A 20955-nucleotide genomic window follows, 5' to 3' on the forward strand; every position below is an offset into this window, starting at 1 on the left:
GGGCGTTCGTTTGAGTCAAAAACACGTGGGGTAAGTTATAAATATAAATACTATTTAATGGGTGAAGTGGATGTTGTCAAATGCGTTCTTTTCTTTTCGTTTAAAATGCACGTGAAGGTGGTTGTTACTGATAAGATTTTGTTTTTCTTTATCATTTTAATTGGGGAACACATGGTATTGCGGCAGTGTCATTCTGCCTCAAAGAATCGTGACAAATCGCCTGCTCTTTTTTGGTTTAACTCCACGTGCTGTGGCGAGTATTGGTTCGCGTCGTCGGTGGAAAATATACAGCGAATCAAAAAAGCATTGGCCCACTCCTGGTTTTTCGAATATAACAAACATTCTGATATACAGGGTGTTTCCTAACTACGTGTAAAAAATTTGAAGGCGTAATCCTCGACTGATTTTGAGTCAAAAATGTCTAATAAACATATGACATATACATGACATATACGTATGTATCACGTCATGTATATGTCATATGTTTATTAGACATTTTTGACTCAAAATCAGTCGAGGATTACGCCTTCAAATTTTTTACACGTAGTTAGGAAACACCCTGTATAATCAGTCAAAGTGAAAGTCGCAACCGATACGTGTATGAAAATAGCACAATTGGACTTGAGCGGGCGGTTTCAAGTGAACAAACTTTTTTGTGGGATGCGGAACTCGTAAATAACAAGATAAATCCGTGACAAAAAAAGGTAATGGAATTTGTAAGAAAAAAATACCGAAATGCGCTTCGTGATGACGAAAGTCAAACTCGTGCAGACTTGTTTTCGCTCTTGCATTAAGCTCGTAATGTTATCTCGGTTATAGTGTTTGCTCGCGTGATATTTCGTTTAGTTTTTGTTTTATGTGGTTTTGATTAGTTGGCCAATATGCCCAAAATTGAAGAGTTGTGGGATCAAATTCGTAATCAAATAATTAATTTACAAGATTTAAGTTAAAGAAAGTTAGATCATTGATTTTAATTGCGAAGATTTAAAGCTTTATTCAAAACATTCCACCTACCTTTATCGTTCATCATATCGTCCGCTTCACTCTCTGCCCCGAAATCTCTCAACATGTCCTTGTGATTGAAGTCGGTTTGAGTTTTTGTGTAGTACACTGGAGTTCGTCCTTTCTGGAATAATGAAAACGTCACGTTAAATGTTGCCTCTGCAGAAAATAATTATCAAAGAATTTAATTTTGAAAAAAATTGACAGAGAAAATTGGACAAAGCGGCGTTGTTTGGAGTTCAATAAAACGGCTCTTTTAAATTAGCAAATTCCCACTACGTCCAAAAATTTCGATTTCTCCTAAAAATGTTATATGTTTTTCCCCTAGATTTATTCCCCGACTATTTAGGATAATTAACATGATCGAAGGAACTTGTCATAATTTTTGACGTGATATTTCTAAAATTCGAACGAAAGCCTGAAATTCCGCATGATTCTACGAATGTGGCATTAAAAAGAGGATTTCCAACGAAGCCGTCCCCAACAATTGACATGAGCCATACACCAACAATGTAAATTCGTCTTTAAATATGTCCGAAAACTTAAATGTTTAGACTGCAGACTTCACAAAGTTGAACAAAAATTTAATTATCATAAATAAACATATGATATAAAAGGAAACAATTTTAGTACAAGTTAATTTAGGACACCTTAATGCACCTCAATGTTTCATGTGCTGTCTAAGTTTACGTTTTGAGGGGCTAAAAGGGGTGAAATTTGCGTAAACGAGACGGTAGAAAATATCTAATAATGTAGAGGGTACCCAAGTGAAAAATCGCCATGAGTTCGGTTAAATCCAATTCTCCCATATATCGCAGCGAATAAGGAAGTCGGTAAGTACACCACTGGTTAGTGCGCTTTGTAAGAAAACCTAAACTTAGCACTTTTCCGAAACCCAACATTTGGCTTTCTTTTAGTTGACAAACTTACTTTGTCTTTTGCCCTATTGTCAGCCCCAAGGTGGGTTAGCAAGTTATAATAGTGGCCATTGTCCCTCAGGACAGCTGCATAGTGTAAAGGAGTTCGTCCATTGTCATCCTCTATATGTAGGGATTCCGGAAATCTAAGCAAAGAATAGTAATTTCCATCTCTTCTAACTCGATTAGAAATTAAAGTTACAATAATCATCTTCAAGGGAAACAATGGGCAGGAGGAAGACAAATATCTAAAATGACGTTAATCTCATTTCAATCTCAGACTGCTCGATATCAATTTTAGATTTGAAAAGTTTGTGTGATAAAATCAGTTTTGGCGTCGTACCTTCCTGCGAGGTACCGAACGATACTCGTCCTCCCAAAGGCAACCGCTACATGAAGCGGAGTAGCTCCGTGAGGGGAAATTTTGTCACGTGCCACTGCAAATTTGCGCCTATCCAGAGCAGCTTGCAAATCTCTTAAATTGCCCTCCCTAGCTGCTACGTGGATCCTATTGATCTTCGACTGAAATTTTCAATCAAAATACGAAAGTTTCAACAAGGCACGCAGAGAGACTTGCCATATAAACTGGAACGTTATCCAAAAAAGTTTGCAATTCTTGATTGTCACATTTCTCCTCCATCAACTTTTCTCCATGTCCATTGAGCACTAGAGCTGCCAGTTGCTCCATATTGCCGGAATCGATGAGTGACCTCACATCGTTATCTTCTGAAATCGGTCGTTTTTGTCCCTCGTTGTTGACAGTTTCGATTTCATGCTCTCCGTTAACTATGCCTGAAATCCATTTAGTTTACTGCAAAGTGACCTATAATGCGATTCGGACTCGACACCAATGCAAAAGAGAAACACTTTAATTATTACCGAATGGCAAATGTTTGTAGTGAACGACTTGTTGGAATAATTTTGATTCATTTTTCACAAATCACGCTTCGATTAGTTCACAAATCAATTCAAATTGGACTGAAAAAGGACGAATCTTAGCTAAAGTTAGAAAGATGATTTTTCTTTTTTTTTATTTTTTTTTTATTGAAAAAAAAAATTTAATAATAAAAAAAAAAATTTTTATTAAAACATTTTTTTTTATTTAAATTTTTTTTTTTAATTTTTTTTTAATAAATTTTTTTTTTTTTATTAAAAAAAAAAAATTCCCAATCCCGACAAACACCCATGGAACGCACCATTTTTAGGTGGTGGGTATTAATTTATTTATTCAGTTTTCTTTGTTGGTCCTCTTTAAAACCGTTGAAAAAAATTCGAACGTTCTAACGACCAGTCAACAAATTCGCAAACGTCATTAATATGAACGATGAAAAAATGGTAAAAAAACTCTTTGCCGTTTCATTAGTGGCTCAAAAAATCGGAAACAAGGCAATTCCTCTGGATCAGTTCATAGGAAATGTATTAAATTTAACACGCGTCAGGGGGGATTATGACACTCTTTTGAACCACATAGGGTGGACCAAAAACAAGTTATGATCATAAGGTAACTGTTTTTCGAGGACGCAAGTTAAGTCCTGGCATTCACCAGGAGTCCACGCTATTGGTCGGAAACATCTGCTAGAGTCAATTGGTGTCAGTCAATTTCATAGTTTCCTTGGAAATTTTCCAGGTAAAGCTGCAACTGCATGGATCGGGAGGCCGTAAGGAGCTTTGGATTCCACAAGTGATGTGGATAAAATAGCGTTTGAAAGCTATTTTACGATGTTAACGTTATTAAGGTTGATCTCGTGCGGATTTCACGTTTCTAACTTCTGAACGGTATTTATGTCGCTCTGTTTTATTTTATTCTGCGGTTAAGATTATTCTTAGTACTTGTTGCGTTTAAGTTAACGACCATTTCACATAAAGCTTCAACAGTTGGTGTTTCATCTGCCAAAAACGACATGACCTTGCAACATTGAAGTGCGGATTAAAATGTAAATGCTAAGAAGTGTGAGCTCGATCGTAACTGGAATGAAACTCGTATTTTTGGTTTCAATACTGATATATTGCAAATGGTGACTAAAGACATAACAAACCAGTGTTCACTGTGTGGATACTGAAAACTCTAATCGTATAAAAGTGTTTCACAACGGCACATAAAATGATGCATTCAACGAACAATAATAACAAAGAAAAATAAATAAAGAGTCACACCACAACACGTAGTTTACCTTCTATTACTCCTTCACCTTCAGTATCTTCCACAAGATGCGGATTGTCGTTGTTGTAACCATCATCGTGGTTTTTTTCCGGAGAAGCTTGATCATGGTTAGCTTCTTCAGCCTTTAAACTCGAAGATATACTACTCGAAGGTCTGGTGGACTTTGCCGTACTCTCTGGTCTTTCAGTTGCGGAGGGAGATCTTTTATTTGTTTCCAATTGTTCCAGATCCTCATCAGCAACAATTTTGTCCGTTTGCTCAATTTTTATCACCGAGCTATCGTTTTCTTCTAACTCGCCTTCATCTTTACGTTCGGAAAGTTCATTATTATTCTCCTCTTCAGTTTCTTCAGCAGGTGCTTCATCGTTAATACTTAAAACTTCGTTCGTCTCTTTGTTTTCTTCCGCTTCCGCTTCCGCTTCCGGTTCGTTATCATCTGTGGATGGTTCTTGGACAGCATTTTCTGAATTCTTTGCGGTTTCGTCAGTAACATCGAGACCTGATTCAGCTTCGTCCGTTTCAAGGTCATTGGCTGGTTCACTAGTTTCTCCTAAAAGCAAATGAAATGGCGCATTGTCCACGTAATTAAATAAAGAACAGAACGGTAATTTACAACGCGATATTGTAAAAATATGGAATAATGTAACTGTCAATTTCCATCGTAAAAAAGGAACGTTAACGGGTTAGTTTGCTTTTACAACAAATTGATTGGACATTTGCACCCAACGCGTATCTAATTCTTTTGTGTGACAGTTTCCAATTCATTTCTCCAATTTTCCAATTGGATCTGCAAATTTAGTCAATATATAATACCATGAGGGACTTAAATGTTGACTCCCTTGGCACGGTTTTGCCACGCTTATTATACAGGGTTGCTGTTGTATGCTGTGGTAACCATCAATTTTTACGAATACTGAACGATACAGAGTCAACTGTGGAAAAGTAAACTTTTTAGAATTAGTATTGGGGTGTCGCAAAAAATAGTGACGGCAATAAACTCAATTAACGCATCTTATAACCTTGAAGTTAGGTTTACTTTATTAGCAGCGTCCTCGAATATACGGGGTATCCCAAAGAGTAATTCACGATGCCCAACCGAATAAATTTGTCAAGTTTTGGGTGTAAATATTGCGAAAAGTGTTAAATTTCGGTACAAAATATGAATATTTTTTAGTTATTCAACGTAAAGTGCAAAATAGCAATTTATACATTCTGTTTAAAGTAAGAGAGTTAGTAGAGGTCACAAGAAAATTTATAAAATTTAAAACGCATATTCCAATTTTTAGGCTAAATAACGTGAACTAACCTATGTATACATTCAAGGTTTATATTTTTTTAAAGCTAATGCGATTGCGTGCAATTTTTCTATTCAATTGCTAACACTTGTTGGGATCTCGTGTAGCCTTTATAAAAACTAGCCGCTTTCGTACCTAAAAATGTCTTTATATATAAACATACTCACCTTTAATACTTTTTTCTGGTTGGGTAACCCTGTCCTCATGTCGCTCATGGGGCTCTGTAGTACCGAACGGATTATCTCTAGGCGTCTTTACTCCGCTTGTAGTAGAGTCTTTACTGCGAGGTTCGTTTTCGTCATTTCCAGATTTAATGGAATCTCCGTGCATTGTTAACTTGTCTTTTATACCTGAAAATGAAGCCATAATGACTTTCATAAATTGATGATCGGCACACCCAACAACACTGAGTGAAACACTGAACACATATTTTATTTACCCTTTTCGTTTGCACTCCTTTCTTTGTGTTTGACGGTTCCATTAATTAAACCATTAGATCCTCCACAGTTCAGCAGACTCCAGTCGAAACTGGACGGTTCTTTAGTTCCTCTCGGACATTCCGGTACCACGTGTAATATTTTTGTGTCAATCTCAGAGTGGCGCGTTTTGTAATAAGCAGCAGTTTTTTGTTTCTAAAAATTATTTTCGTAGATCTCGATGAACTATTAGGGAATCTGGAAGACTCACATTGTCCAGGGCCGATTCGTCAGCTCCGTGACTGATTAAATCATTAAATAAAGTGGGATTTTCTTTCAGTAAAGCAGCGTAATGTAATGGAGTTCTACCTTCATTGTCTACAGCATTGATGCTCTCAGGAATTTTGTCGATGATGTAATGGGCAATATCGGTTTTGCCTAACCCTACAGCCTTAAAAATACGCGTTGTCACCAAAGGTAATTATATGAAGAAGCAATAAATCAACTTATGGAACACATGAAAAAATGTTAAAATTTCATAACCAACTGCATTTCAGTAAAAAGGAAGATTTGTATAATCTCGCATCTCATCCTAAGTTAAATATTCGATTAACCCTTGAATTAAAAAAAAGTCGTTCTCAATTGGTTCCCATCAAACTGTATTCCTTAGTGAATTTCACGAGTTCAGGAATATGCCCCTTAAAATTAACGCAACTCCCTGTATATGTTTTTTTTTAGTTTAATTGTTCAGGTTAGCTTAAGATACTTACTTTATGAAGCGGTGTCAACCCGTTAGCATCCTTTGCTGTCAATAAAGCCACTGGAACTGGAGGGGATACTCTATTCTTCAAACTATCTAAGTCACCATTTTGGACGTCGCAATGGACGTCTTTTATCAAGCCCTTAAAGAGTAGAGATCAGCAGTAATATTATGCATTTAATATTTAACTGAGGTCTAAAACTGAAAATGGATGTTGTTTTTCTCAATTGATTCATCAATGAAGGACTTGTTCGCAACATCGTTGTAGTATTGCGAACAATAATTAAAGTAAAGGTCCACCATTTATTCGAACTCGATTGAACAAGTACCGTTAATATGCGTAGGATCATCATTGTAGATTCATATAGTCTATCGGAGTATCTTTTTTAAATAATTTTATGATTAGTTGCATTTCTTCTCCCATCACGACATGCGTACGTAGTGAGAAGTGCTAAGAAGCTAAAAATTTGCTACGTCTTTGACGTTCCATTTGGCATTCACCCAGGTGGAAGATAACGTACACCTTAATGGAGAACGAGTTTTTATCATGGTTCGGTAGAAAACTAGACACTCAGACTGGTAGACAGTTTTTATCCGAGAAAAGCGTGCTATTAAGAAAAATTTACCATTATATAAGGCACTGCGTCCAAGAATTTCCTCATCTTGGGGTTGTTGCTGTGTTCCACTAGCAGCTTGGGACCGTGACCGCTCCATATAACTTGTTGCAAATTCGCCATATTTCTTTGATGAATCCATATTCGGATGTTTGATTTTTTGTAATTGAGACCTGAAAGAAAAATATTTTTGACAATGAGTAACAATGTCTCGTTTCTAGCTATTGGTGGCAAAATGTGATAAATGGAATCCGATGATGTTTCGGATACACATCTCATGCACATATCACGTCCAAGATTTGGGGCCCCCCATTTTTGCAAGTTTTAAACTTTGTTTTCGGCTATGTCTTAGCTCTTTCGGACAATAATACTCTCATTTACGGCCAATAAAAACGATGTTTTCGATTAGGGCAAAGTATGGTCAAAGTCGTCTTTTTTTGACATGGTTGCAGGAGAAGGGTTTTTGTCCCTATTCTGTTGCAAAGATATCGTTTTTGGAAGCATTGAATAACCGTGGAATAAATTTCCTCTTTTTTTTTATTACAACAATTGATCAACAAGTGAGCGACAACAACCTATACGACCCATTATTTACCTAGTAAGATAATGACAAAGGTGCTTATAATGCCGTCATCGTGTCCATTGTTGTTTTACTTACGGTTGTCACAGAAAAGAATGACAAATGAAACTCCGTTAATGTTATGGTTTAAAGTGCGTCATCTTTAGGCGTTTCGGATTTAATTTATATTGAATTTAGGTAAATTATTCTAATTTTATGTAAAATCCAATTAAATCTAATGGTATAAGAAACGTACATACTTCACGGCTCTAAAGGAGCTATAACTTTTACGTCTTAGGTGCCTCAGCTCCGTGCACTTCCGAATTCGAACTTGACGTTTGGATCGTAATGACGTACTTTACAACCTTGCTGTTTCGCACGTTCAGGATTCGTAACAATAATAGAAAAAAATATGTTTCTTTCGGCGAAAATGGAAATTTTCTGCTCTGGCTTACTACGCAGCTTTGCCGTACGTTACATAACGTATTCGTGAGACCTTTGTAATGTATTTTTCTGTAATTGTGATCGAACATTTTGTCCCGATGTTAAGTATATGTTTTTGAAGTCTAAACGAAGAGTAACATTCATAAAAATAATAATGTGCCTGTTGAAAAAAGTAAAAATTTTAGTCACGTCTCGAAAAGCAGATGGTCGATCATTTTCTCTTAATACCGTAAAACTGTTAAGGAAATTCTCTAGTATTTGACGTATTTTCTAATTTTTCGAATAAAAGAGGTAGTGGGCGTGTAAGTATTTTCTCGGGTGAAGATCTGCACCTCCTGAGATCTTTAAGCAGACTCAGAATATCAAATACTATTAGGTTCATAATTGAAATAATAATACCCCCCTATCGTGTAGCTTTTCCGAAACACCCGGCGTATTGAACAACCAGCCCTCCAACGACTTAATGTTGCGTACAATTTCTCTATGTAAAAAGGTTTGATACAGTCAATAGCTGATTCAATATTCAGCCAGTGGTTGATACTTAAATTGAACCATCATATTCCGTACCCACTTCGAAGTTTAAACGCGATTCACTATTTAAGTCATTAGCTGTTAGATAACTCGTTCTGAAAATTTAACAAGAATCGACGAAACCATTTTATTCGATGTGATGAATTTTCGATAAGATACATTTTGTATTTGACATGAAAAACGCGAAGACATGAATAATTGGTAGTAATATTACCTAAAATAATTAAATAAAATAAAAACTATATTGGAGCTATATACTATATGACTAACCTGGAGACACCGCGTTGTTCCTCATGACGGCCACAGATATGACACGCACAAGACTGCGACTGATATTAAGGTGAAGAGAGTACAAATTTCTCCGTGTCTATTTTCCATACAAACAAATGGTCATGTGATGAGGGTCACATGATCGAAAGTTTAATTATTTAGTAAGTATTTTTATCGATTAAGGGGGTTCCTTCCACTTTTAACCCCCTTTCGTTGACCGGTTATTGATTGACATCGGCCGACTTTACTGCGTAGTGATTTCAATTATTGTTGTTGAGGTATTAATAATGAACACTAATTCGTGTTAAGTTTCGAATAAAATTCGGGGTACCAAATCCATCTCTTTCTCTAGCCGAAACCACCTCAAGTCACTAGGGACCATTCGTGGAATTAAACACAAAACAAGTTTAACGTGTTTTTTTTAATTCTTAAATGACCCTTACATAAATGTGACATATTACCCCGTCGCGAATGGGCAATTTACCAACAAAAGAATTTTTTATCACGATTAATTTCATTCGCGTTGGCTGTCACGACCCCGGTAAATGTTTCCTCCCCGAACCAGACCCCCTAGACCTAGACCAGAGTGCTGTTTCCGATACGACCATGTTTTCCGTGGGATCGCACTCATACATTTTTGCTCAGAAAGTGTTCCCAACTAACTTTCGGTAAAGAGATCGTGACGTAGAACTGGGCGTTCCGAAGTTGGTCACCTTCAAAAATCAAGAAGACATTTCACTGCCGTGCAGAATGCTACTTCCGGTCGGTACGCCCCTGCTTTCGATCAGGCGGAACTGCAATGTTTCGGATACGATGTGTGATTTTCTTTTAACAATTCTTAATTTTTAAGCAGCCCCGCATGATAGCGATGTTTTCAAGACTCATATGCGCCCTCCGATGTAAAACTCACGTTTTACGCGATGAGGCACAGACGCAGTGCCCCATTCCAGTGAGCCGTCCATGATTTTTTAAAAGAGGAGGAAGTTCTAACTCCCCTAGGCTGCAAATCATCTAACTACTAATTATTTACTTTCATCCGCAAATGTGAAATACCGAAGGAACGGGGATGTTCGTCACGTCTTTATTAAAGGCCTTGCTTTCACGATTTTTAAAATGAATATCACCTTAAAAAATAAACTATAATGCAACGACAGATTTTATGGTTAACAGGAATGACCATTCTCGTTACATATTCAACCCGTATTTCAGTAAAACAACGTATTTACATGTTCTGTTATTATTTATACAGTTACTTGTGGATGCCCCCTTTGAGACCAAAAAGATGAAGTTCTGTCGCGGTAACGCCGTGGACTCGTGAAAAGCGAAAAAGAAAAACGCGAAGCCGTGGCCGAAAAATACTTTAACGCACACAAATGCCAAATTACGGTTTTACCGTACAGTCCCCAATTCAAGCTAACCCGATCTCATCGCATAGAAAGAGCTCTTTCAGGCGACTGCCACTTTGAAAATATACTTTAAAGTTCCCTAGTGGTCGGTGACCACACATAAATCACTCGCGATGCCACTTGCGGGATGTACAATGAAATAACGACGTGGGTTATAAGGATAAGCTGCGCACAGCGACGGAAATTCGAACATTTGGTCGGAATGGCATTTACCGCATTGTAAAAAATCGCTTTTAATGTCTGCAAATAAGACATTTTTCGTGATTTGCTAATCGGGTATAACGAAGAGATATACTATAGTAATCGTAGTATAAAGTCGATACCGCCGGCATCCTTTTAGAAGTGTTTCGAAGAGTTGTCGCCATTTTTTAAAAAGCGGTGCGTTTAGCGGCTTCATAAACGAATCCCGGAAAATGTGTTTTTAATATACGTATCCGGTTTTCTGCGATTTGCATGTAAAGTGGCTAATATGCTGATTTTTACATAAGTTTCGGTCCGTTTTTGCGGAGCTCCTAACTGAATGCTGGCAGTGTCCACTTCACGTTGCAATTACCACAAATACAAGAAAAATCAATTTCTTTGACTCATTTAGCGACACCAAGTGCTTAAAACTGTGGCACAAGGGTTTGTTGATTTAAGCCATGAAATCTGAGTTTTTCATGTGTCAATATTTTCATTTATACTTTACGCGGGTAAATGGCTCAAATCAATGAATTTTTCATAGAAAAGTGCAGAGGACATAGGAGTTGTCAGTGAAATTCCTGAATTATTAACGAGGACCGTATAAATTAGAGGCTGCGCCCATTGTATTTATTCAACTTGTTTGCGTTATTGTAGTTTTGTCGTGTTCGAAAAAGTGACTTCGAGAAAAATATAAATTGTGTCCGTTGAGGAGAAATATATAACAATTTCCGGACTCGCAGCAGCTGCAAGTAACAATACAATTGCAAATGGGTTACAATTATCGCACTCGACTGTTTCTGGAATTTGGAAGATCCGAAAAAATGCTAAAAAGGCGTTTTTAAAAAAAAAAATTGTTGCCGAAGAAAAAACCAAAGTAATCATATCGTGAAAAAATCGATCAGGCACCGTTTAAGTGGTATAAAAAGAAAAGAAGCAAAGAATCGGCCGTCGGTAGCCCGACGTGGTCCCCCCAGAGGCAAAACTGGAACCGTTTGGCACAATAATGAATAAATGTCTGGAACATAAATGCTCGGAAAGTTAAATTAATCCCTTCCGACAAAGACATAACGTCGAGTAGCGAAAAATTGGTGGTAAAACTGCTACTGTACCAGCTGTAGTGATGGAAAACTGGCTCAAACCAGATTGACGAGGTTTTTAAAGCAGATGAAACCGGTTTTTTCTAGAAAACGACTCCGAGCAAAACATTGAGATTTAAAGGAGGGAAGTGCACAGGTGGAATAATGACCAAGAAAAGAGTTAATCTTTTTGTTGGTACCAATATAACAGGATCAGAAAAACGTAAATCGATTGTTATTGAAAACCTTCGCTGTCTCAAGAATATTGAGTCGTTGCCCGTGCCCTACATGTCTAGTAAAAAATCCTGAACAGCGCTACATCTATTTAGAAAAGTTTTGCAATGCTGGGACACTGATTTAAAAAAAAAAAAAAAAAAAAAAAAAAAAAATGTTTTTGGTAGAGAATTGTCCAGCGCATCAAAAAATGGCGAATTTAGAGAATGTTACCGTTCGATATCTCGTATCGAATACCGCATTCGTTCTGCAGCCAGGATCATAAGCTCAATGAAAGCCCATTTTAGAAAGTTCTATCTAAATGATATTATTGAAAGCAATCGGCAAAACAAAAAGCCTGCTATTAATCCTTTGGATGCGATATCAACGATTTCTAAACCAAGGAAGAGGGCATCACCCCGAACTAACATGAACTGTTTTAAACATGCAGGTTTACAACTACCACCAGTAGCTCACAAATTTGACGATCTTCTTTTAGCTGAAGAAGGATAAATAGCGACCTTGACAAAGATGACGATATGCTTCTTGCTATGATGAAAGAAAACCTTGTATTGTCAGATGAGGTAGGGACCGATATTGTAAATGTTGACTTGTGCTTGGCAACCAATGGTGTTTCATCTGACGAGAAAATTGCAAACGAATTGCTCATCATTCAGGAAAGCCAAAGTAAAAGTGACGAAGAGAAAGAAAATTTTAAACCAGCGTGGGTTCTATAGGCCCTACGAGCTGTAAGAACCCTGAGCAATTTTGCAGTCATTCCAGCCACAAAAGGCTCCAGAATGAGTTAGTCATATTAAATTATTTGTGTTTTATTGTTTATTTGTTACAGTTTTCAATTTTTTAAATACACATTTGTGCTTTTTCAAGTTTTTTTAATCATAAAAGAAAGCTTGATGTAAACGACAACCGGATTTTATTCAGCCCCCTCGCCGTCGTTATATCGAACTTTCATTTATGCTGTAAGCTTCTCAGAGTCGTGTCAGATCCAAATTGTGATTGGTAGATCGTGCCAGATTCAAATGGTTGTATTCATTCATTGGGACACTCGATAATTTATTCAAGGGCTGTAGATCATTATTTGCTGATTTGAATACCCGTTCACCCGTCCACACTTGATTTAACAGATCGTGATCGCCGTTCTAGCCACTCAGTCACGGCACATTTTCTACACAAACCTTAAAGCTCTTAAATCTCTTCAATTTTAGGACCTTTAATATTTTTGGACGACAAAGCTTTCGGCTTGATGTCCTGCAATGAATTATTCCTGAGAGGCAACTGGTTTCTTTTCTTAGCGACTCGCCCGCTGTAGCTAGTTATTATCACCTGTCAACAACCGAAGCCGCTTGATAAGGCCGTTATAACCACAATTAAGCTCAACTGATTTTAGAACTGGAACTCAGGTTTAACACTCATAATAATAAACACAATTTTCTAGGTAATTGTTAATTTCCATTAAAGCTAATTGCTATTTATTGATAAGCAAATATGGGTCTAATTGCTTCCTATGAAGTAAATGTACAGGCGTATTTCGCTCATGCAGGCCATATCTAGAATGAATTATTGCCTGAATGAGACCTCCATTTAAAATCTTGTTGACGAGAGAAATTTTTAAATATGTGAAGTTAATCAAGAATAAAACGTCTATAGCAACAACATTAAAAAGCTATTAAAACACTTCGTGTTTCTCTGATCTAAACTGGGCATCAATTGGAACGGTACATAACCGATTTTTGTATGATTTTTGAGAATGTATTACTTCGAAGCGGTTTGATCAGTATTTGAGTCTTGAATCCACCCATCCATCAACTTCTTCACTTATTTCCATTATTAGACTGATTCAAAGTTTTACTTTCCAATTTATTATCTACTCGATTTCCGTCAAGTTATTTCTTGTCGGGTAATCAATGGCCTGGGAAATTCATATTTAGAACGAATATTAATAATTTAACTTATTTCGTTTTACTTTTAACCTTCTCTTTCGACAGGAAGTTCGTTCGATCCAATAAATGACGGATATTTCTATACTTCCACGCATGTGAGTCAGACATAAATTTAATGGATAAATTTTCGAATATTTGTCATAAGATTTGAAACCGATCTGGTACACGAAACAACGGCACAAACATATTTTATGATTTTCCAAAATTTCCCAAACGTATTTCGAGGAACGACTTCAATGAGGGGAGTTCTTAACGCTCCGAAAACGATTCAATCTTTAAACAGGGTGGTTTCAGAAAACTGGCCTGTTATACCGACGTTGGAAAAGCACCTGCAGTGCATCCATGGATGGGAACTAGTGAGTGGCGAGTTTAATACAAAATAATAAAATTTCGCGTCGTTAGACAAACAGGGAGTCCCAAATAAAATGAGATTTACACAGATTATGAAGCGATGTGTGAAAGTTTAGGCGGAGGAAAAATTATGAAGAGATGCGCACTATTCTTCCCCTTGTAATGTAATATACAGAGTATTTCAAATTTCGCGTCGCACGTCTTCTATGAAGAAAATGAAAACGGTTTAGAGATGCTTAGAACAATGAAGATTTGATTGCAGGGCGTGGAAAACTACCGAATTCCATTTTTACGATCAAACATTTATTATCGTTTATTCACTTTAATTTTTTTTTACCAGAATTAAAAACTGTGATCCTTTCGGTCTTGAGTCGTTTTTGTCTTGCTACGTCTTGCTACGTCTTGCTACGTTCAGTCTTGCTCATTTATTTGTTTTGACAGCATACTTTAGACATTCAATAAAGAATAAGAAGCTTTGCTAAGCAGTAGGTACTAATTAAATGAGATAACCATAAAATATAACGAATCACCCCGTACATGTTACGATTCAACGGACAGTACAGAAAACAAGTACTGGTACTTACCGTCCTGACTCCCGGTGCTTTTTCTAGATCCACAGCCTGATTTTAAGTGGTTGGGCAATTCTAATTCCTGTAAATGGCATGAATAGAATTTCATGGTATGTCCTTGGTAATCCTGGAGATTAGGATCGGCGCCCGCCATGATCAGGAGCTTTTGTACAACTACTGGGTCCTTACACATTAGGGTATAAAAATATGGAGTTCTTCCTTCCTGTAACGGAAAAAAATCTGTAAGTTCTGAACGTACAGGGTGGCCTAAAATTGAATGCGAGGTAAAAAGCGAATCGGAAAATAGTACTGGTTTGTTGCGTAAATTATATTCCAAAAGCTCTCCGTTGCCGAAATACACTACATTGATTTTTAAAGTTTCAAGTTGATTTTTTTTAACTTAGTTTCACGTTTATTTTTTTATTTCATTTATTAGTTCATTCAGAATCTATGTGACGATTGTTAAAGTCTGCAGAGTGGCCCTTTTTGAGTGCCCAGGCTCCCTCATGTCACCACAAACTTTTTTGCCACCCGCTATTTACCTTCCCTTTTTTGGAGCTTTGGCCCTTATTTAGTTTGGAAAGTTTCTAACTTCACTGCATTGTTTCCGCATCTGAAACGTATCTCAGGATGCTGATGAATTTTCCGTACTAAATTCACGTACTACACGTCATGCGTTCCTATTCCGTTGTGGTGTGTATATTAATCTATTTACGACCGCATTTCAATGAAAATAAGTGGGAAATGTGGAGTTAATTTAAACAAGCCCCTGTATATACAATTAAAATCTTACCGGAACGTTGCATTGTTACAAGTTGCATGAGATAGATAAATCGTTTATTCAAATGGTTGTTTGATGTATTGCCCTTTTTTCCATTACGCAAGATATGTACATGAGTGTAAAGCGGTACATTGATGCATAAATTTGATGTATGTACGAAGTGTACTTGAGATATTGACAACCATTCAGGTGGTTGCGATATATTGAAATTGTCTTTAACTAAGGACGCAACGTGTCAGTGACACCTTTGTCCATCGACGTTAAAATATTTTGTCTCATCGTCTGTGCTAAGAATTAAAAAAAAAAAAACAACTAAAAACAACACGAATAAAATCACATTTTATTGATTATAGTCGAATTTTCATCCGAAATTTAAATTGCCCACAACAAAGGCGGCCCAGTTATCGACTTTACGAAACTGTACATTAACGAAAAATGATACATTAAAGGGGTTCGTTAATGAACGATCTTGCCTACGTGAAAGAACAGACGTTAATAATCAGTCAGTGAAAACGTTTCAAATCGTAGAATGTATTGTGTATTTTATACCTGTTAGGAATGAATGAATGAGTTAGTGTTCGTAATTTAATCAAATAACGTAACATTAAACTTAACATCAATAAATGAACAAATAATGTTTCGCGTCGTTAGTTCTGTGAGCTTTCAGTGCGGCAACCCTTTGAATAACTGAACAGAAATTCGAAAAGGAAACAATAGCGGTAATAGGGCACATATTATTGCCAATTTGACAGGTAAGCCTATGTAAAACACTGCAAATTATAGCAAAGCCGGAGGGCACCGACCTATCATCATTATATAAATTCATTTCTTTCGTGACCAATGCATCCCGTGATTAGCTTAAATCTTATTAGTCATGACATGAAAATGTACTAAATTACTACCAGTGTATTTGTTGTTTTCTTTAACAGCTTTTAAACTCCAAAAATGACAACGTTTGCTTGGAAGTTTTGTGTATGAAAACGAAGCTGAATACACGATTATTTCACATGCGAATACTCACGGAATCTTTCACGTTTGCTAGATGTGGATGTTTGTCAATGAGCCACCTGTAAATCGACTTCAAGTCATAATACACAGCTTTGTGTAGAAGCCCAACTCCACTGTCATCTTTCGCCATCACGAGTTTCTTCTTTTTTTCGGGTTCCTCATCCAAAATCGATTGCAGCTCGGGTAATCGGTCGCTGTTCAATGAGTCGTGCATTAAAGCAATTTTGGACTAAAAGTTCAAATGCCTCATTTCACTCGTTTTATCATCTCACGATTGTTTATACCATCAAAGAAGGAACGGATTTCAGAAACGTTCTAGTTTTATAGTCGGCGGAATATTCTCCGATCAGTTTCTTCCCCTGACCTTCCAGTACGATCTGTTCTAATTTTTCGATGTCCCCATTTCGGATGAGCTGCTTGACATGAGCTGCACTCACTGATAAAACTACAAAATCAGTTTCCTAATTATAGCAAATGAACCGACAGTTTTATTAATCGAAGCCGATGACTGAACGGAATTAATTACGAAATTTGTTTGGAAACGGAAGCAAGTATCTTCATTTCGTAATTTAGTCGCTAAATGGAACCGGCAGCAATAATGCTCGCTGTAGTTCTACAGAGGAAGAACGTAAATTGACTAACTCAACAAAATTTATTTCAATTGCTCCTCCTACTGAAGTTTCTCCCTCTTGCCACAAGTTTTTTCATCGTTAGGCAAAGTTAGAAAAAAACACGATTGGAGGCCATTAAAAAATGATGATTTATGTAACTCGTGTCACATTGCGGCATCTTGCTTCGCTCGTGCGGTGAAAACTCACTCGTTACTCAAAGCCGTGCATTCCGTAATTGATTAAATTATTATTGACTGCGTAAAAACCGCATGCGCGAAGCAATAACATTGAACGGCAGCTGCGGGCGCTAATCAAGTGCTAGTCTTTCACAATCGTCAAAGCTAAATTAATTGATGTTCTAATTCCTTAATGTAACTCTATAGGGAAAAGTAATACAAGACACGTGATTGGTTCGTACGGCCAGTTATTGTAAAACTGGTAATCCGTAAATTAGCTTTATTAAACAATAATAATTAGTTAATTCCTTAATGAGAAACGCTAAATTAAGTTGATGTTTTTTAGTGCATTTATTTTACTGTTATTAGTTTAGTATTAATCTAGTAGAAAAAAAGAAGAATTACTTAGCCTATGAACGTTCTCCGATATTACCTAAATAGGACTACTTAATTATTCAAAGAGGATGTAGGTAACTAATTTTATGTTCGTAACAAGTTGAAATTGCATGATTATATTTACTTCACTGAACGACGTTTACGTTAGCCATCCCGTATTCTATTACCAGTCAAGGCACGATTTACATGCAAGTCTCAATGATATATCTCAAGGTACTTTTTCCACATCCAAAATTCCACGTATGAGCCTTTTCTATGGGAGGAGCATGGTTGCTTATTTGGTATGACGTATTAAATAAGAGGTTGGTACTTAGACTCGAAAATCATAGATTTTTGGTCTCGGGCGGCAAGAAAGAAAAGTCTTTACCAACCAAGCTTGCGGTAATCTTCATTATCCTCAACGGGGCCACGAGATTATAATTATACTGGAATGTAGTGTAATAAGCGCATTTTAAATTATCGATACATTTTAGTGTGTCATGCATCAACGATCAATCAAAAGTAATTGGAGTTAAAAAGAAAATAAGTGCGCGAACTGCACAAGTACTTTCTTTTATTCAGGTTGCATGAGTTTACATTGCATTACAATTACCTAGAATTTTCGATGTACAAATTATATCCGGAAGAAAGTTTCATGCTACGTGTTTTGGACACTTTTGTTGAATTTTTTACCCGAAGGCATACACAGAATTTCCATTTTTTTTTTCTAAATTTTTCATTTCATCCTCAATTTTCATCTCGATAGAATTTGATCGCGAATAAATTTCTGTCAGTGTGTGTGTGTGTGGTATACAAACATGTAGCATTTGGTTCTTAAAATTCTCCTTCGAATGTAACTCGTGCAATGAAAATCGCACTTCAATACTATGCATTCATGAAATATGGATCAGCAAAGAAACCACAAACACACGCACACATACCTATAATTATAATCCTGGAGCCTGAACACAATATAAGTGAGTCAAACCTTGACAACTTCTAAGAGTTTTCCCTACCTCCCAAGGCCGAAAACCCAACATTTTCGACTCTATTCTATTTTTTTCCAAACAATATTTTCGCTTTGGTTTAATGTTCTCTAAAAGATTGTCATACTTAATTCCTACTTATCAGTTACACTTTTTGGGGACGAAATTTCGCGGTCTTTGAAAATCAATTGTTACGTGCGACAACTTTGAATTTTTTGCGATGGAATTCCCTGCACATGTAAAAAAAAAACTAAATTTTAGCACTAAAACAATAAAGTCGGTCAAATTTGCATTGACTACTATCACGAGAATCTAGGTTTCCTTTTATGTATAATATATTTTTGTACCCAAAGCGTGAAACTCAACTTTTACGCCCGCAACTGAAAGTTTTTGCCCAACTTCCGCAAGGGTAATTAGATGCCAGCATTAAAGCATTTTACACCAAAAATTCAAACATAATTTCTTTATACCAGAGGTATGAATAAACTGCCATGAAATCACTTCATTTTGCTCATTTGCGCCCAAATTGTGAGTATTATTCTCATTGACTCCGTACATTGCCTTAATTTGTTGGTTCTTATGGGCAGCCATGTTGGTGATATAATCTAATGCAAAATAAACGTAACAAGTCTTTAGCGTCATTTACGCCCGGCGGCACAAAAAGTCCGAAATTTTTACTATTGCAAATAATTAAAAATAAATTTTGTGGCCCTTTTCGACACGAGAAGCTAAATTTGGTTTTTATTACTTTATTCTGGCATCAGTTTCGGACATCAACACCAATAAATAGAATCAATATACGGGGTCAACGAGAATGATATTGATAAATAGGAGAAAAAATGTAGAAAATAATATAATTCCGTGACTGTTCAACAGTTACAAAAAACGTTATTACCACTCTTGGTTTATAAACCTTTTACGACATGATCGTTCAATAAATCAATTGATCTGGTGAACAACTTTCGGCTGCGGGTTGAATTGTTCAGTTTTACGTATCTGATAGAAAAATAAACGTTCGTTTATACGGGTTTAAATCATCGTACCTTTGACGAACCACACCTCTGATGACTTCATTAGGAAAGCTCTTTATAATAATGAAGTCATGAAAGGGGTGTTTGCAGGACTCTATTGCAGGAATGTTATATGTATCTGCATATTAACCGCTCCCTAACTTTCCGGCATATATATAATCAATCAAGTGTTGCCCGATTTACTGACAAGCCGACGTCAATATCATGTAGAAACTGTGAAAATGTACGGGGCGGTGCCTTTTGGATGAACTTACGGGCTCTAGGCAAAACGGTACTCTGGCGCTAGAGAATCTGGCAGTACAGAACTACAATTTTTTCAAGGGCTTTTGAGCTTCCCGTTCCCTGTCGATGTCGGGAATAGCACATTATGATACAAGTTTTATAAGGCAACTCTTCACACACCAGTACAAAACTGTCTTCCGCTATCGCTATTGGCGCTTGCCGAGGTTTTGCAATTGGACGTTTGCGATTATGAGCTTTATGAGTCGAGTTTTCTCTATGATCGGCTATGTCGAGCAACGAACTCTAAAATTTTGGAAGACCACCTAACGTAAACGTCAAATGATACATTTTTTTTAATTTTTTTGCTGATGAGAAGCACACGAAGCACATATGAATATTATAAAACAGCGATATTACATATGTGTACATACATATAAGAAAGATTTTGTTTCTTAAAAAGTATGCCTATTCTATAATTATTGTTATCTATAAAATCCATTTAAAAAAATCTCAAATGGCGGCGAAAAAATTTTGAGATTTGCATCTTGTAAGGTAAACCTTTAACGTACTATATGTAAATTTGGTTTTTAAAAATTTTTAGCTACTTGCAAACTCGTTGCATTCTCAACGAAGCTACCAAAAATTGTTTTTTTTCAATGAAAAGTTTCTACCGGAAAAAAGGTTTGTTCTTCTGAAGTCCGTATATTACTCTACTTACTTCTCGGCGGGTTGCTGTGTACGTATAAGCCATTAGATCCTTTATTGTCGTTGGATTTCTTTCTAGAAGATAAGTTTAACATTATACTTCAAAATAGTATTTTCTTGACTTAATGACGTTGCTCAATCACTTTGAGCCTACTTCTGATTTTATTGAAGATCATCTCTTTTTCCCTGCGGTACTGAATCTGAAATTAAAAAAAAATCATGATTCGATTATTGTGTCTTATTCACGTACAGTTGATGATATTTTCAAAGTTGAGGAGTATACTTCTGTTGCCTGTGCTAATTGAAAACGTGACACACCGCAAGTTCACCAC

General features: G+C 36.6%; 1 protein-coding gene across 7 annotated transcripts in view; it reads right to left on the minus strand.

Annotated features, from left to right (window-relative positions):
• Positions 1-20955, minus strand: part of LOC136349154 (serine/threonine-protein phosphatase 6 regulatory ankyrin repeat subunit B) — a 46690-nt gene that overhangs the window by 14353 nt on the left and 11382 nt on the right. For 4 of the 7 annotated variants that reach the window (XM_066300519.1, XM_066300518.1, XM_066300520.1 and 1 more), the window contains exons 2-15: positions 20637-20823; positions 16802-16962; positions 16531-16746; positions 14744-14951; positions 7178-7338; positions 6562-6693; positions 6063-6242; positions 5815-6007; positions 5543-5725; positions 4091-4630; positions 2497-2711; positions 2263-2441; positions 1933-2065; positions 1015-1126 (exon numbers count right to left, since the gene is read on the minus strand). In XM_066300519.1, coding sequence (XP_066156616.1) covers positions 1015-1126; positions 1933-2065; positions 2263-2441; positions 2497-2711; positions 4091-4630; positions 5543-5725; positions 5815-6007; positions 6063-6242; positions 6562-6693; positions 7178-7338; positions 14744-14951; positions 16531-16746; positions 16802-16962; positions 20637-20718 — 2695 coding nt within the window. In that variant the 5' untranslated portion in view covers positions 20719-20823. Of the gene's footprint in view, positions 1-1014; positions 1127-1932; positions 2066-2262; positions 2442-2496; positions 2712-4090; positions 4631-5542; positions 5726-5814; positions 6008-6062; positions 6243-6561; positions 6694-6880; positions 7020-7177; positions 7339-8969; positions 9021-14743; positions 14952-16530; positions 16747-16801; positions 16963-20636; positions 20824-20955 lie in introns of those variants that run through there. The other 3 variants (XM_066300521.1, XM_066300522.1, XM_066300523.1) reach the window with 3 other exon arrangements.

Source organism: Euwallacea fornicatus, chromosome 36 (genome assembly GCF_040115645.1).
Source record: "Euwallacea fornicatus isolate EFF26 chromosome 36, ASM4011564v1, whole genome shotgun sequence".
NCBI lineage: Eukaryota > Metazoa > Arthropoda > Insecta > Coleoptera > Curculionidae > Euwallacea > Euwallacea fornicatus.